Here is a 17,536-nt window from a genome sequence, read left to right on the forward strand (position 1 = left end):
GACCCCATAGACGGCAGCCCACCAGGCTTCCCCGTCCCTGGGATTCTCCAGGCAAGAACACTGGAGTGGGTTGCTATTTCCTTCTTCAATGCATGAAAGTGAAAAGTGAAAGTGAAGTCGCTCCGTTGTGTCCGACTCTATCGACCTCATGGACTGCAGCCTACCAGGCTCCTCCGTCTATGGGATTTTCTAGGCAAAAGTACTGGAGTGGAGTGCCATTGCCTTCTCTGACATGGGAATGGCTAGTCCTCAATAAATGTTTGTTGCACAGATAAAACGTCATATTCTCCCAACAGCAAATATATTTTGGAGTTCTTAAGTATTGCCAGCAGAAAACAGAAACTAAAGGTAACAAGTGAAAAGGAGAGAAGTGAAAAGCAAAGGAGAAAAGGAAAGATATAAACATCTGAATGCAGAGTTCCAAAGAATAGCAAGAAGAGATAAGAAAGCCTTCCTCAGTGATCAATGCAAGGAAATAGAGGAAAACAACAGAATGGGAAAAACTAGAGATCTCTTCAAGAAAATTAGAGATACCAAGGGAACATTTCATGCAAAGATGGGCTCGATAAAGGACAGAAATGGTATGGACCTAACAGAAGCAGAAGATATTAAGAGGAGGTGGCAAGAATACACAGAAGAACTGTACAAAAAAGATCTTACAACCCAGATAATCACTATGGTGTGATCACTCACCTAGAGCCAGACATCCTGCAATGTGAAGTCAAGTGGGCCTTAGAAAGCATCACTACGAACAAAACTAGTGGAGGTGATGGAATTCCAGTTGAGCTATTTCAAATCCTAAAAGATGATGCTGTGACAGTGCTCACTCAATATGCCAGCAAATTGGGAAAACTCAGCAGTGGCCACAGGTCTGGAAAAGGTCAGTTTTCATTCCAATCCCAAAGAATGCTCAAACTACCGCACAACTGCACTCATCTCACACACTAGTAAAGTAATGCTCAAAATTCCCGAAGCCAGGCTTCAGCAATATGTGAACCGTGAACTTTCAGATGTTCAAGCTGGTTTTAGAAAAGGCAGAAGAACCAGAGATCAAATTGCCAACATTCGCTGGATCATCTAGAAAGCAAGAGAGTTCCAGAGAAACATCTATTTCTGCTTCATTGACTATGCCAAAGCCTTTGACTGTGTGGATCACAATAAACTGTGGAAAATTCTTCAAGAGATGGGAATACCAGACCACCTGACCTGACTCTTGAGAAACCTATATGCAAGTCAGGAAGCACAGTTAGAACAGGACATGGAACAACAGACTGGTTCCAAATAGGAAAAGGAGTATGTCAAGGCTGTATATTGTCACCCTGCTTATTTAACTTCTATGCAGAGTACATCATGAGAAACTCTGGGCTGGAACAAGCACAAGCTGCAATCAAGATTGTCGGGAGAAATATCAATAACCTCAGATATGCAGATGACACTACCCTATGGCAGAAAGAGAAGAGGAACTAAAAAGCCTCTTGATGACAGTGAAAGAGGAGAGTGAAAAAGTTGCCTTAAAGCTCAGCATTCAGAAAACGAAGATCATGGCATGTGGTCCCATCACTTCATGGGAAATAGATGGGGAAACAGTGGCAGGCTTTTGTTTTTTGGGCTCCAAAGTCACTGCAGTTGGTGACTACAGCCATGAAATTAAAAGACGCTTACTCCTTGGAAGGAAAGTTATGACCAACCTAGATAGCATATTCGAAAGCAGAGACATTACTTTGCCAACAAAGGTCCGTCTAGTCAAGGCTATGGTTTTTCCAGTGGTCACGTATGGATGTGAGAGTTGGACTGTGAAGAAGGCTGAGTGCTGAAGAATTGATGCTTTTGAACTGTGGTGTTGGTGAAGACTCTTGAGAGTCCCTTGGACTGCAAGGAGATCCAACCAGTCCATTCTGAAGGAGATTAGTCCTGGGTGTTTTTTGGGAGGACCGATGCTGAGGCTGAAACTCCAGTACTTTGGCCACCTCACGCGAAGAGTTGACTCATTGGAAAAGACTGATGCTGGGAGGGATTGGAGGCAGGAGGAGAGGGAGACGACAGAGGATGAGATGGCTGGATGGGATCACTGACTCGATGGACGTGAGTCTGAGTGAACTCTGGGAGTTGGTGATGGACAGGGAGGCCTGGTGTGCTGCGATTCATGGGGTCGCAAAGAGTCGGACACGACTGAGCGACTGAACTGAACTGAAAGGTGACAAGTATTTTCAGTCTATCACAGGACTACAGTTGTTATTTCTTTCCTTCCTAACCTATCTAGTTAAGCCTAGAGAGAGAGGCCTAGTTCTGCAAAGAATCTCTCAACATGAGCATTCCAGTCAGGACACAGAAGCAACAAACTGTGTGGCACTCCTTTCCAATTTTAAATTTCAGAAATATGGCCATTCTAAACTGTAACTTGACATCTTCAGGATTGCTGGTGTGCACTAAAGAGTACAGCAGCACTTTTTAAGCTTACCAAAAAAAAAAAATACATCCATTTAAAAGCAAAACCCTAGACATTGTCTCTATTTCTCATTTGAAAAAGCCAATAGAATTACTGTGAGGATTAATGGAAATGCAGCATGTAAAGCACTGAGCACAATATTAAGTACTAAATAAACAGTAGCTATTATTAAAACACAATCCTGAAGTGAACAGCATGCAATGCAATGAATATATCCCCTTATATGAATTAATTTTTGAACCCGCAAAACTACTTAGGTAATTTGAGTTTCACATTAAAATTACACTGCACTGCCTTTCTGTTTTAATCTTCATTTGTATGAAATTTGATTAAAAATAAGTTAAAACCTTTTAATAATTACATTTTAATATATACAACTTTATAACTTAAATGTAATTTTACTTTATTTTTTATGACAGAAAGTTATCAAAAGCCAAACTACATTAATTATTAAAAACATTGGGTAAAAAACTGTATATTTTACCTGGCCATTTCCAAGCAGAGATGTATCTTTCCCTATGAGAAAATAGGATCCAAAAAAGAAAATAAAGGCATGACTGAAACCCAAGGCGGTCCAATAAAGAAATGTTTTCATGCTTAATTGACGGTTTTTGCTTATGTCTCTGCAAATTTAAAAAAAAGAGAAAAAAAATACATCAGGACTTATTATTTATCTACTAAATAATTATTACCATTTGATAATTAAAAAACAAGATGGCTTTTTAATTTAAAATTGCTTACAAATTTTAGAAGAACAAAACCTAATTTACAAACCACTGCTTGTAAATCATACAGCTGTGTAATAGCTTATAATTCTCATATTCAAATACAATTTCTCATTTGATAAGGAAATATGATATATTTTTGATTTTGATTAATTATGATACATAATTCTTCAGTTTAATTGTGTAAAGTTGCTATTTCTTTGCTATTACTTTTTTTGGGGCCCTAATGTGTGCCTTATGGGATCTTAGTTTCCTGACCAGGGATTGAACCTGGCCCCCTGGTAGTGAAAGCCCAGAATCCTAACCACTGGACTGCCTGGGAATTCCCTCTTTGTCAAATTCTGTTATATTCTGTTATAACTCAGCCATGATTATTTTTTTATGGTGGAGTCATGTGAGCTAGGTTCAGCACTGAGGTTCCTAACTGAGTTCACAATCTATCAACAGCTATTATGAGAAGAAAAGTCTGTGCCAATCTTGGGTCAGGGCTTCAGTAGCTCAGCTGCTAAAGAATCTGCCTGCAATGAAGGAGACCCTGGTTCAATTCATAGGCTGGGAAGATCCCCTGGAGAAGGAACAGGCTACCGACTCCAGTATTTCTGGGCTTCCCTGGTGGCTCAGATGATAAAGAATCTTCCTGCAACGCAGGAGACCTGGGTTCAATCCCTGGGTTGGGAAGATACCCTGGAGCAGGGCATGGCAACCCACTCCAGTATTCTGGCCTGGAGAATCCCCATGGACAGAGAAGCCTGGCGGGCTATAGTCCATGGGGTTGCAAAAAGTCAGACACGACTAAACAACTATGCACAATCTTGGGTCAAGCCTAGCCCTAGATATCCTGGGAAATCAAGGTAAGTTACTGCCATTTCTGGATAACTGAATATCTCTATAAGCGTAAAGGTCAAGTAAATATGGTAATCATAAGTTAGTCCTGAAAACCCAGGGGGCCTGGGATGGGATTTAATGGCCTCAACTCTATATTTTGCATCAATTACTACCCTTAAATTTGGCAGGGTTAGAACACGAACTATTTTTTAGGAACTCTAGAGACAACTAAGTAATGAATAACTTTTGTGTGTACCCATGAAACAGAGTATTATTGGTTTAAAACAGAAAGTGCAAATTATGCAACTGCTTAATGCATTCCTAGGACCAAACTATTCATTCCTAAAAACATTGGAAAAATCATTCAAATATTCTCTTCAATGTTCAACACCTATAAATCATACGAGAACTTAAGTACTTCCTTTAGTAAGACATTAATCACCAAGAAACTGCCTGATATACTTGCTTATTTTTAAGATACTTTTAAAAATGGATAACTATTGAAATATAATGTACTACTTGTTGCAAGAGGTGGTATGGACATTTAATATTGGAAAACACTTACCGATAGAGGGTGGGTTTGTTCTGTAATACATGAGGGTCTATATGTTGTTCCAACAGACTATATATCAGAATAGGCAGGGATGTAAAACAAATATTGTATAAAGTCAGGTACACGCTGTCATATAGTGTCTAGAAAGAGAAATTTGTAGGAATTTGTAGACTCTAGACTACATTACTATTATACTTATTCATATAATTACAAAGAAGCATCATAAAAATTACATATTTTCAGTTTACACTGAATCCATTTTAGTATGATGGACAGGGAAGCCTGGTGTGCTGCGATTCATGGGTTCACAGAGTCGGACACGAATGAGCGACTAAACTGAACTGGTTTCTTATATAAACATAATGTTTCTACATTTATATTCTTTGTGGAAATTGGAATATTTTGCTATGTCACGTGATTCTGCTATTACAGTCAGATGGATCTATATTTCAAGACATTCTAATTTGACCACTGGGATGTAATTTTACACAATTCTCTTACATGTGTCCTAGGCTTGTTATTATTCCTTTGATACGCTACACATATAGTTTTGCTTTCATAGCTTTGTCTTCCAACCTAAGTCCTACACTTTCTTTAATCCATGATCCATGAAACTTAAAAAACACTGGCTCAAATTCCTGATGATAGCTGCTTCTTCTAAACAGTTATATGTACTACTGTTGGTACTAAGTGCTTAGCACTTTGCCTATTCTTCACATATAGCTTTTACTAACATTGATACTGTCTCTCAGATTGTACTATAAATTCCCTGAAAACCTAATCAAAATAGGTTAAGTCTTCTTGTCACATGCTCTCACAGCATTCTCTATTTCATCCAAGTAAAACATTTTTACTAGCAATCAATGTCCAAGCAGATGTCTCAAATTTAGAGTTCCAGGTTGTAAACAAAGGAGTAAACGGTGATTAAGGGTAGGAAAAAACTCATTTAAAAAAACCCCCAAAACCTAAGATAATTAAAACTTTCAATAAATTAGAACAAATGTCTTGATCAATTAGAGATGCTGAGTATGATATGTGAGAAGGGTGCTCAAGTAGTCAGAAGCAATAGGTCCAAGCATGGTTTAGTTATTAACTATGTAATCCTGGGCAAGTTACTTAATCCCTATGGATTTCAGTTTCCTTCTCTGTGTGACATGTGTACAAAGAAAAGACCCATCAAGTGTTCATTATAGCTACTGTTAACCTATGACAAAGTTTTCCCTGTGAGCATATAGTCATATAGCTTCAGAACCCTTTTCAATATAGCACTCTTGGAACCTCCATTTAATTATTTACCTTCTGAGATGAAACCTATATGTCATCCCTGGACTCAATCACTATGTTTCTTTCAAATCTTAAAAAAATTCTATGAGTCAAAAAATAAATAATGATGTAATCTTCCAACAATTATGGGGCCTGGCTTGATATGAATTTTATAGAAGTACTATACATAAGTTGAAAAGAGCAAAGTCCTCTCATAAGCTATTAAGAGTAATAATATCTATTTTTTAAAAAAAGCATCCACAGTTAAAATATTTTTTTGGTATTCACACTCACTTCAAACTGAAAATCAGAAAAAAGAAATACTGACGCTAAGCTAATTAAATATACTATAAGAAAAGTTATGTCTAGTTAGTTATCTGTAGGACTAGGAAAAATAGAAAAGGTCCCTCCAAGTATTTAACAAAACCTGAACACATATACTCTACTCTTTATCTAAAAGGATAAAACAAAAGACTCTATTTACTTACTTGTTGAGAAAACAAACAGTAGAACTGATATAAAAATTGGGGTGTAATAAAGCACACATTCTGAAAAACAAGATTAAATGGAAATAATTGAAATATTTAAGTCTAAATGAGAAATGATTTATAAAAATGACTTTTATTAAAGAGTCCAGAAAATAATCTCAGTTGATACGGTAAGTAGATCTGCCCATAAGAACTTGTCCATACAAAAATAGGAAAATAAGAATCCCATTTTATTAAAAAATGCCTAAAAGTAGTCTATGAAGCACTGCAAATGTCAGAATGAAAATACCTTTGACTCCTATCATTGCCAAACAATATGATAATTTTGAATTTATAACTATTATTCAATACTTTTCATACAAAATACAATTAGGAAGGTTTACTTAATTTATAACTATTATTCAATACTTTTCATACAAAATACAATTAGGAAGGTTTACTTAAACTTTAGGGCTAAAATTACTTTAAAATGCAAAAATATTTAAAATACAATAAATGGAGTGATCAAAATCTCTTTCCATTACAAAAGCCTTGAAAGTGAAAGTGAAGTCGTTCAGTCGTGTCCGACTCTGCGACCCCGTGGACTGTAGCCCACCAGGCTCCTCCGTCCATGGGATTCTCCAGGCAAGAATACTGGAGTGGGGTGCCATTGCTTTCTCCAGGGGATCTTCCCAACCCAGGGATCAAACCCGGGTCTCCCGCATTGCTGGCAGACGCTTTAACCGCTGAGCTACCAGGGAAGCCCAGGTCACAGCAAAAGTTGTTATAATAAGCTAAGAAAAAACTGCCAACATCGTCTATTAGCATTATACAATCTACCTGTGTTCTTTCATTGGGCTGCAGCTACTAATTATAGAAATGCATGCAACACAGAACACTCTGATGTAGTAAATGTCTTGGTATTCAGAGGCGCTTAACATTGGTTCCAAATAATCCCATCTTTGCCCAAAGGGTCAAGAGATAGAACAATATTTCAACATAATTGGCTTCCTTGTAATTCTATGCATTTTATTTTATACATCTAAAATCCCTATACTGAGTAGTTTATACTACTAGACTACCAGTCATTCATGGCCCAAAAAAGATTAAGAACTTCTGCTTAAAATCACAATATTGGAGATAAAATTAAAACTTACTACTGGTTCCGGACAAAATAACAATAAAGAAATCAAACCATTCATGTTCTAATTTACATGGAATAAAATAAGTATGAATTTTGATGTGTCCTGACAAATTCATACATCCATGTAACCGCCACCACAATCAAGTTAAAGAACTTTTCTGTCAAGCAAAGTTCTCCCATATACTTTTCTAGTCAATTCTATCACTCACACTCTTGGCCTCAGGCAACCACTGATTTGCTTTCTGTGAGTACACATTAGATTTATGATAAAATAATAAAAGTATATGCCATAGACTATTATTTTGACTTATAGAAAAAAATTTCAGACTAATTTGTATGGTAATATTAATAACATTCCTTAAACTGAAACCTCAAATACTGTTATCAATTAACTCTAAAATATCTCCATGAAACTCACCTTATAAAAAAAATACTGTACAAGGGTAGCTATTCTAATGTAATAAAAATGACCATGAACAAAAAGCAATTTGGAGAGAAATTTAAATCTAGCTATTGCATAGTCACTGTTTCTTGCAGCTTGTCTTCCTTCTTTACCCATGATTCCTGTAATACAGGGGACAAAAAGGTTAGTTCACTGATAATTGGTAAATGTAAATTTTAAGATATGCCTGAAAATACCTTAATTATCTGTAGCAGCTGAACCTGGATTTAGGATCACTATATCCTAAATTATAGTAGACAATAGATTCCCAAAAGGTTGCTCTATTTATATCAAATATGTAATTAATACAAAGCTATAACATATACTAGGCATGTAACATCAATCTTCAAAGAATTAGAATAAAATTGATATAAAATATTAAAAGTTCAGGATCTAAGAACATTTTTTTATTCTAATGAAGAGAATGCCATAAAACAGCTTTCATATCTCTATTTCCGAGGACAAAAAATATGCTGAATCAAGTCAAAATAACCATGTTTAACAGTTTTAAAACTCTCACACAAAACTCAGTGTGCTTTTTAAAAGAAAAATGTACAATATTACTTGAAATCAGTACATAATTTTATCTCACAAATATGAGCACTTTTTTTGAGGTTACTATAGTTCATTAGGTTTCAAAAGTTATTTCCAAGTTTGTTTTTTCAATGTGAAACCAGGATTGAAAAAATTATTTTTTCAAAATTAAAATTTTCTATTTTTGTCATAAAAGGATGAAAATGTTCCAAAATGTAAAGACAATCATCTGTATTCACAGCTCCTAGAGTAAACCACTATTTCTGGTCTATATACTCTTAGAAGTTTTTCTTATGCATATTTCATGTATGTTCACTTAACATACATACAAATAAGTACATAAAGATGGGATTATTTGTTTTGTAATCTGCTTTCATCACTTTCTACATTATGGACATTGTTTACTTACTACATATGGACATATGTGCTTGCTAACATAGTCATTTATTTTCTTAAAAGGAATTCCTGGAGGCCTAGTCACTAGGTCAAAGGGCACACATTTTATTTTTGCTATGCACAGGCTTTCACTAGGTACAGCAAGTGGGAGTTACTGTTTGCTGTGGTGCATAGGCTTTTCATTACAATGGCTTCTCTCATTGCACAGCACAGGATCTAGGAGCATGGGCTTTGTAAGCTGGAGCATGTGGGCTCAATTAGTTGTGGCTCTCGTGCCCTACAGCATGAGGGTTTCACTAGTCGTGGCACGAGAGATCAGCAGTTTTGGTGCACAGGCTTAGTTGTTCTGTATCATGTGGAATCTTCCTGGACTACGGATTGAAACCACATCCCCTACACTGGCAGGCAGATTCTTATCCACTGTACCACCAGGGAAGTCCAAAGGGCACACATTTAAAATTGTTATATATAATAATGCATGGTGTACCAATTTACGTGCCCACTAACATCATTTAAGGGCATTTGTTAATCTACATGCTTGTGTGCTCAGTTGTGTCCAACTCTTTATGACCCCATGGACTGTAGTCTACCAGGCTCCTCTATCCATGGAGTTTTCCAGGCAAGAAAACTGGAGAGGGTTGCCGTTTCCTACTCCAGGGTATCTTCCTGATCCAGGGATTGAACCCCCATCTCTTGCATCTCCTGCATTGGCAGGGGAGTTCTTTAACCACAGTGCCACCTGGGAAGTCTATACCCTTGTCCATTTCAGGGTTTTTTTTTTTGCCAATCTGACAGGCAATTTTAACTTACTTTTTGATTATTACGGAGATTTCTACTAGAGTGTTTTTCTTATTCTCCTTAAATTAAGACCTCACATAATAGGAATACTAAGACTATCATCTATTTTACAAATATTCTTTACTAGTTTGTCTTTAAAATTTTTTTATGTAAGTATTTACTTCTGTCACACATGTTGATCTTTTTCCTTTTCAGTTCCTTGCTTTCTTTGGTTTTGTACTTAAAAGATCCTTCCATACTTCAAATAACAGGATTATTCACTAAAGTCTATTATTTTTTATGGCCTTCAAAAATTATTTAAATCCTAATCCATCTGGAATTTGTTTTGCTATAAGCAATGGAAAGGGACTCACTTTTTCCCCCCAAATAACTAGTTATATCAGTGTTTTATTAAATCAAATAATTTGTTTCCTTACTTATTTGAAACATCTCCTTTGTTACATACTAAATTTCCAGATGTGCCGAACTGATTCTGTTCACTGGTCTGGCTGTTACCATATTATTGATAAAATCAAACTGTTACAAGTATTGTAGCTTTTTATACTCTAACATATGATATAATAAGTTATAAAATTATCATGAAGATTTCTGGGAAACAACAGTATAAACAATATAAAGAAAGTGAAGTTTACAAAATGAAGAGTTAATTATCCCAAAGAGGAAGAAGCTGATTTGAGGGATACACTGGAAATATGGGACCTGATCAGTATTCATCACATAGTCAACTCCAGAGCAAGGACTATCTTCTTTTCTAACTCTAAAATTTTATCCTTCAACAAAAACCCATACTCCTCTCTTTTGCTTCCTCAATAAAATTATTGAGGAAGACAGGTCAAAATACGGTTTAAGTGGGAAATGAATGGTAATATAAATATAATAAAATGATTTTAGTATTCTGAATTTAATAAAAATTTTAGGCAAAAATAGAAAAAAATTAGCATAAAGGTTATTAAATTAGAAAGTTACTTGAAATTTTATAGTTTGGTATAATTTCCTGTCTCTAAAATTATCTTTAAAATACATTCCAAAATCTTTAGACTAATGTATAAAGTAAATAATAATATTCTAAAATAAGAATAATTATATATATCATGAACTTAGAATTTAAAAATGATAAAAATACTGCGTAAAAGTATTTAAAAAGGTACAAAATTGCATGTAAAACTAAACTAACTTTACTGGGAAGAAGAACTGGCGAAGATAAAATTCACTAGTGGTATTTATTTCCTTGAAAATTTGCAATTAAAACATCTTGCGGCTTCCCTGGTGGTCCAGGTGGCTAAGATGCCACATTCCCAAAACAAAGGGCCTGGGTTCAATCCCTGGTCAGGTAACTAGATCCCCCATGCTGCAATTACGACCCAGGGCAGCCAAATGAATATTTTAAAAAAATCCTAAATATTGGGCTTAATAATGATAGGTTTCTGACAGAAATACGATGTGATATATTACACCACTGCATTTAGTTTTCATTCGTATATGTGACATTGTACTTTATTCTACAAAAGATTTATCATCAAATAATTATAACTTTAGAAGTTCAAAGAAAAAATATCAATCACCTATGCCAACATGTGCTTCTTGTATCATGCTTACATCGTTAGCACCATCGCCAATAGCCAATGTTATTGGCTTCTCAGGTGAGATTTTTATCAGTCTTATTACCTGAAAGACATACAACTCATTAATTATAATAAAATTTCAATTTTCTTGTATTTATATAAAATTACTTATCTGAAATGATCTGCTTTAAGAACAATAAAAAATTAGTTTTACATTGGACAGTAATATGCACTGGGGTTCACTGTTTGAGGAATGTCTCCATTAAGACGTTAGGAATGTCTTTCAGAAATGACAACAAAACAGATTGTGGTCTTTAGATTTTATGATGGGATGTAAGAATCTGTTAAACACAGCTTAAATTTATAAAAAGCTTAATAATTGTGTAAAAAATTAACTACAATTAATTGAACTTTGTCAGGCAATTTTTTTCTCTCAAGAAATTATTTTCATTTGATACAGAGGAAAGATATTTATTTTCTCTTGTAATAAAGTTTCTTAAAAATTTAAAAAGCCATCAAAATTAAATTCAATGAAATCTAAAGAAAGGTTTCTTTGGAATACTTGAATGTACTTTTCTAAAGGATTTAGGCATTAGGTCTGTTTGGTCTCCAGTTTAATGTCCACAGACTGGGGTATAAGGGTTATAATAATAAAACAGGCACTGTAATAAAACCCCATGAAGCCAAAAAAAAGAAAAAAAAAAACACACCTGGATGTACAGTTTATTAGCTCTACATGTGAAATAATATGTTTAGATGTATATTTCAAAGCATATACTTGTGACGGTTTCAGTTACAAAAAATATTTGTATAGGTTTTCACTTGAATCATAGCTGAACATTAAATATTTCCTAACTACAGACCACGCAGAACCACATCGGCTGCAACGGACCGTGCGGCCGAGAGGAGCTACCCCACGCCCAAAGTCAGGGGCAGCGGTTGAGAGGAGCTACCCCACATCCCAGGTCAGGGTCGGCGGCCGAGAGGAGCAACCCCACGTCCAAGGAGCAGTGGCTGCATGGATGCTGGAGGGCTGAGAGGAGCTACTCCATGTTCAAGGTCAGGAGGGGCGACTTCATCCAAGGTAAGGAGCAGTGGCTGCGCTTTGCTAGAGCAGCCGTGAAGAGATACCCCGCATCCAAAGTAACAGAAACCCCAAGTAAGATGGTAGGTGTTAAGAGAGGGCATCAGAGGGCAGACACACTGAAACCATAATCACAGAAAACTAGCCAATCTGATCACAGGGACCACCAGCTCAATGAAACTAAGACATGCTGTATGGGGCTACCCAAGACGGATGGCTCATAGTGGAGAGGTCTGACAGAATTGGTCCACTGGAGAAGGGAATGGCAAACCACTTCAGTATTCTTGCCTTGAGAACCCCATGAACAGTATGAAAAGGCAAAATGATAGGATACTCAAAGAGGAACTCCCCAGGTCAGTAGGTACCCAATATGCTACTGGAGATCAGTGGAGAAACAACTCCAGAAAGAATGAAGGGATGGAGCCAAAGCAAAAACAATACCCAGCTGTGGATGTGACTGGTGATAGAAGCAAGGTCCAATGCTGTAAAGAGCAATATTGCATAGGAACCTGGAATGTCAGGTCCATGAATCAAGGCAAATTGGAAGTGGCCAAACAGGAGATGGCAAGAGTGAATGTCGACATTCTAGGAATCAACGAACTGAAATGGACTAGAATGGGTGAATTTAACTCAGATGACCATTATATCTACTACTATGGGAAGGAATCCCTTAGAAGAAATGGAGTAGCCATCATGGTCAACTAGAGTCCGAAATGCAGTACTTGGATGCAATCTCAAAAACGACAGAATGATCTCTGTCCGTTTCCAAGGCAAACCATTCAATATCATGGTAATCCAAGCCTATGCCCCAACCAGTAATGTTGAAGTAGCTGAAGTTGAACGGTTCTATGAAGACCTATAAGAACTTTTAGAACTAACACCCAAAGAAGATGTCCTTTTCATTATAGGGGACTGGAATGCAAAAGTAGGAAGTCAAGAAACACCTGGAGTAACAGGCAAATTTGGCCTTGGAATACGGAATGAAGCAGGGCAAAGGCTAATAAGAGTTTTGCCAAGAGAACGCACTGGTCATAGCAAACACCCTCTTCCAACAACACAAGAGAAGACTCTACACATAGACATCACCAGATGGCCAACAATGAAATCAGATTGATTATATTCTTTCAAGCCAAAGATGGAGAAGCTCTATACAGTCAGCAAAAACAAGACTGGGAGCTGACTGTGGCTCAGATGATGCACTCCTTATTGGCAAAGTCAGACTTAAATTGAAGAAAGTAGTGAAAACCACTAGACCATTCAGGTATGACCTAAATCAAATCCCTTATGATTATACAGTGGAAGTGAGAAGTAGATTTAAGGGACTAGATCTGATAGACAGAGTGTCTGATGAACTATGGACGGAGGTTCGTGACACTGTACAGGAGAAAGGGATCACGACCATCTCCATGGAAAAGAAATGCAAAACAGGAAAATGGCTGTCTGAGGAGGCCTTACAAATAGCTGTGAAAAGAACAGAAGTGAAAAGCAAAGGAGAAAAGGAAAGATATAAGCATCTGAATGCAGAGTTCCAAAGAATAGCAAGGAGATAAGAAAGCCTTCCTCAGCAATCAATGCAAAGAAATAGAGGAAAACAACAGAATGGGAAAAACTAGAGCTCTCTTCAAGAAAGTTAGCGATACCAAGGGAACATTTCATGCAAAGATGGGCTCGATAAAGGACAGAAATGGTATGGACCTAACAGAAGCAGAAGATATTAAGAAGAGGTGGCAAGAATACACTGAAGAACTGTACTAAAAAGATCTTTACGACCCAGATAATCACGATGGTGTGATTATTCACCTAGAGCCAGACATCCTGGAATGTGAAGTCAAGTGTGCCTTAGAAAGCATCACTACGAACAAAGCTAGTGGAGGTGATGAAATTCCAGTTGAGCTATTTCAAATCCTGAAAGATGATGCTGTGAAAGTGCTGCACTCAACATGCCAGCAAATTTGGAAAACTCAGCAGTGGCCACAGGACTGGAAAAGGTCAGTTTTCATTCCAATCCCAAAGAAAGGCAATGCCAAAGAATGCTCAAACTACCACACAATTGCACTCATCTCACACGCTAGTAAAGTGATGCTCAAAATTCTCCAAGCCAGGCTTCAGCAATATGTGAACCGTGAACTTTCAGATGTTCAAGCTGGTTTTAGAAAAGGCAGAGGAACCAGAGATCAAACTGCCAACATCTGCTGGATCATCGAAAAAGCAAGAGTTCCAGAGAAACATCTATTTCTGCTTTATTGACTATGCCAAAGCCTTTGACTGTGTGGATCACAATAAACTGTGGAAAATTCACAGTTTTACCAGACCACCTGACCTGCCTCTTGAGAAACCTACATGCAAGTCAGGAAGCAACAGTTAGAACTGGACATGGAACAACAGACTGGTTCCAAATAGGAAAAGGAGTACGTCAAGGCTGTGTATTGTCACCCTGCTTATTTAATTTATATGCAGAGTACATCATGAGAAACGCTGGACTGGAAGAAGCACAAGCTGGAATCAAGATTGCCGGGAGAAATATCAATAACCTCAGATATGCAGATGACACCACCCTTATGGCAGAAAGTGAAGAGGAACTAAAAAGCCTCTTGATAAAAGTGAAAGAGGAGAGTAAAAAGTTGGCTTAAAGCTCAACATTCAGAAAACTAAGATCATAGCATCTGGTCCCATCATTTCATGGCAAATAGATGGGGAAACAGTGGAAACAGTGTCTGACTTTGTTTTTTGGGGCTCCAAAGTCACTGCAGATGATGACTGCAGCCATGAAATTAAAAGACGCTTACTCCTTGGAAGGAAAGTTATGACCAACCTAGATAGCATATTAAAAAGCAGAGATATTACTTTGCCAACAAAGGTCCATCTAGTCAAGGCTGTGGTTTTTCCAGTGGTCATGTATGGAGGTGAGAGATGGACTGTGAAGAAAGCTGAGCACTGAAGAACTGATGATTTTGAACTGTGGTGCTGGAGAAGACTCTTGAGAGTCCCTTGGACTGCAAGGAGATCTAACCAGTCCATCCCAAACGAGACCAGTCCTGGGTGTTCATTGGAAGGACTGATGCTGAGGCTGAAACTCCAATCCTTTGGCCACTTCATGCGAAGAGTTGACTCATTGGAAAAGACTCTGATTATGAGAGGGATTGAGGGCAGGAGGAGAAGGGGATGACAGAGGATGAGATGGCTGGATGGCATCACCAACTTGATGCACATGAGTTTGGGTGAACTCCAGGGGTTGGTGATGGACAGGGAGGCCTGGCGTGCTGCAATTCATGGGGTCGCAAAGAGTCGGACACAACTGAGCGACTGAACTGAACTGAACTACAGCTACATATCACAATTAATTGGCTTTTTAACTCCTTATTAAAGTTCTACTTAGCACTTAACATTCATTTTTAACAAAGAGAATTATCAATTCATGAGAATGCAAGAATAAGCAAAGATCAACAGAATGACCTAGAGGTGCAGATGAACTGAAGTCTTATAGGCTCCTTCACCAGTTAAGTAACGAACTCATGAGACTTGTTATTGTAGTTCAAATTTGTGTCTCAGGAATATCACAAACTGCTCTCTATCACATGGTCATTTCTAGGTTACAATGATCTATTTCTATGTTATTATGAATAACTGAAACTTCAATATTTACTGTGAAATTTCCAAAGGCCTAATGTATATGGTTAAAATTCATATTACGAGAAGTAACTGACTCCTGGTTAAGATTCATAGACCGTATATCACCAAATGGAACTATGTGAGGCATTAATGTTGAAGAATACTTTTAAATCAAAGTATCTCAATGGGACTTGTTATGAAATAAACGTACCTTTGCTTTCTGTAGCGGTGCCATACGACAGCACATTACAGCTGAACAATGTCTACAAACGTCCATAAATAGCTTTTCATGCTCCCTGAGTGCAAGAGACAGACTGGTCCCGTCTACCACCAGACCATGCTGAATGACATGATCCTCTCTAATCCTAAAAAAAAGAAAATGATGATATCCTCTGTAAGACATGTATAAAGCCATAGTATTTACATTTATTTAGTAAACAAAATATTCTTACTGAAAATTGGATAATTCACCCATAGACTTCACCGTTACAAAACTGACATGTCAGGGAATAGAGTTCTACCATTTGAAAGTTAAGATTAAGTAGAACTGAGAGTGATTGATATGAAGAGTAAAATAGATGATATTCAATTTTACAATGAATTGATATATATGAACTCCAGGAGTTGGTGATGGACAGGGAGGCCTGGCGTGCTGCGATTCATGGGGTCGCAAAGAGTCAGACACGACTGAGCGACTGATCTGATTTGATACACACACAGAAACTATATTTTTTAAAATGTGAATTGTGACACATAATCTGAGGATATTCTCTCAAACTGTATAAAAAATCTTAGAAAAATAAAAATATAACTAGTTATATATTTAGCAAGTTCTAATTTTAAAAAATTTAATGAAATCAAGAATGTTCAGGAAAATTTACAAGCTAGATTCACTGTATATTTAAGTAGCAAGGCAAGGAATGAAGAAACCATCAATTGTCTCTTGATATTTAACCCTACAATGGAGTGTAATGCCAGGTATTACAATGGTGGAACATGGATAACACCTCTCTTGTGGGCATACATGATACTGAGGACTATTTCAAAACATGGTCTAATTATTGGCAGTTGAGAGGACTATTTGTGACAAGAAAGAGAAAACAAGTATGTTATCATAATCAGTATGTTATCATAATCAGTATGTTATTGCATCAATATGTAAATAAAGTATATTATTGAGCACACTATTTTGTTCAGCTGCTTCACCCCACTCCGCCTTTGGTAAAAAGAACTTCTCAGTGAAAGAAGCAGTGTATAGATTTACATTCTGGAGCAAGCTTATGCAGTTGAAGGCCAGCACTCAGAGTAGCACTGTGTTCAATTCAGCAAAAGGAAAATACTACAGTTCACCACTGGGTTCATAGTATAGCAGGACTGCTACTGAGAAACATCCATACATTTTCATTTTATTTTTTTTTCTCAGTTTTATTGAGATATTATTGACATATATGTAAGTTTAAGGTATACAACATGATCTGATACACATATATACTGCAAAAATGATTACTACAATAGGGTTAATACCTCCATCTTTTCATGTAAAAACTTTTTTTTGGTCTGTAGTGATAAGATTTGAGAGCTACTCTCTTTACAATTTTCAAATATATAATATAGTACTGTTAATTACAGCCACCATACTGTATATTAGATCCCCAGAACTTATTCATCTTATATATAAGCTGGAAGTT

The 17,536-nt window shown here is 36.8% G+C and overlaps 1 protein-coding gene across 5 annotated transcripts in view; it reads right to left on the bottom strand.

The window, feature by feature from the left end:
• ATP11B (ATPase phospholipid transporting 11B (putative)) overlaps positions 1 to 17,536 on the bottom strand; it is a 123,583-nt gene that overhangs the window by 35,234 nt on the left and 70,813 nt on the right. For all 5 annotated transcript variants that reach the window (XM_061414871.1, XM_061414907.1, XM_061414881.1 and 2 more), the window contains 6 exons: positions 16,060 to 16,213; positions 11,156 to 11,258; positions 7,842 to 7,987; positions 6,301 to 6,360; positions 4,562 to 4,689; positions 2,931 to 3,069 (listed from right to left, as the gene is read on the bottom strand). In XM_061414871.1, the coding sequence (XP_061270855.1) occupies positions 2,931 to 3,069; positions 4,562 to 4,689; positions 6,301 to 6,360; positions 7,842 to 7,987; positions 11,156 to 11,258; positions 16,060 to 16,213 (730 nt within the window). The remainder of the gene's footprint in view (positions 1 to 2,930; positions 3,070 to 4,561; positions 4,690 to 6,300; positions 6,361 to 7,841; positions 7,988 to 11,155; positions 11,259 to 16,059; positions 16,214 to 17,536) is intronic.

This window comes from Bos javanicus, chromosome 1 (assembly GCF_032452875.1).
Source record: "Bos javanicus breed banteng chromosome 1, ARS-OSU_banteng_1.0, whole genome shotgun sequence".
In the NCBI taxonomy this organism is placed as follows: Eukaryota; Metazoa; Chordata; class Mammalia; order Artiodactyla; family Bovidae; genus Bos; species Bos javanicus.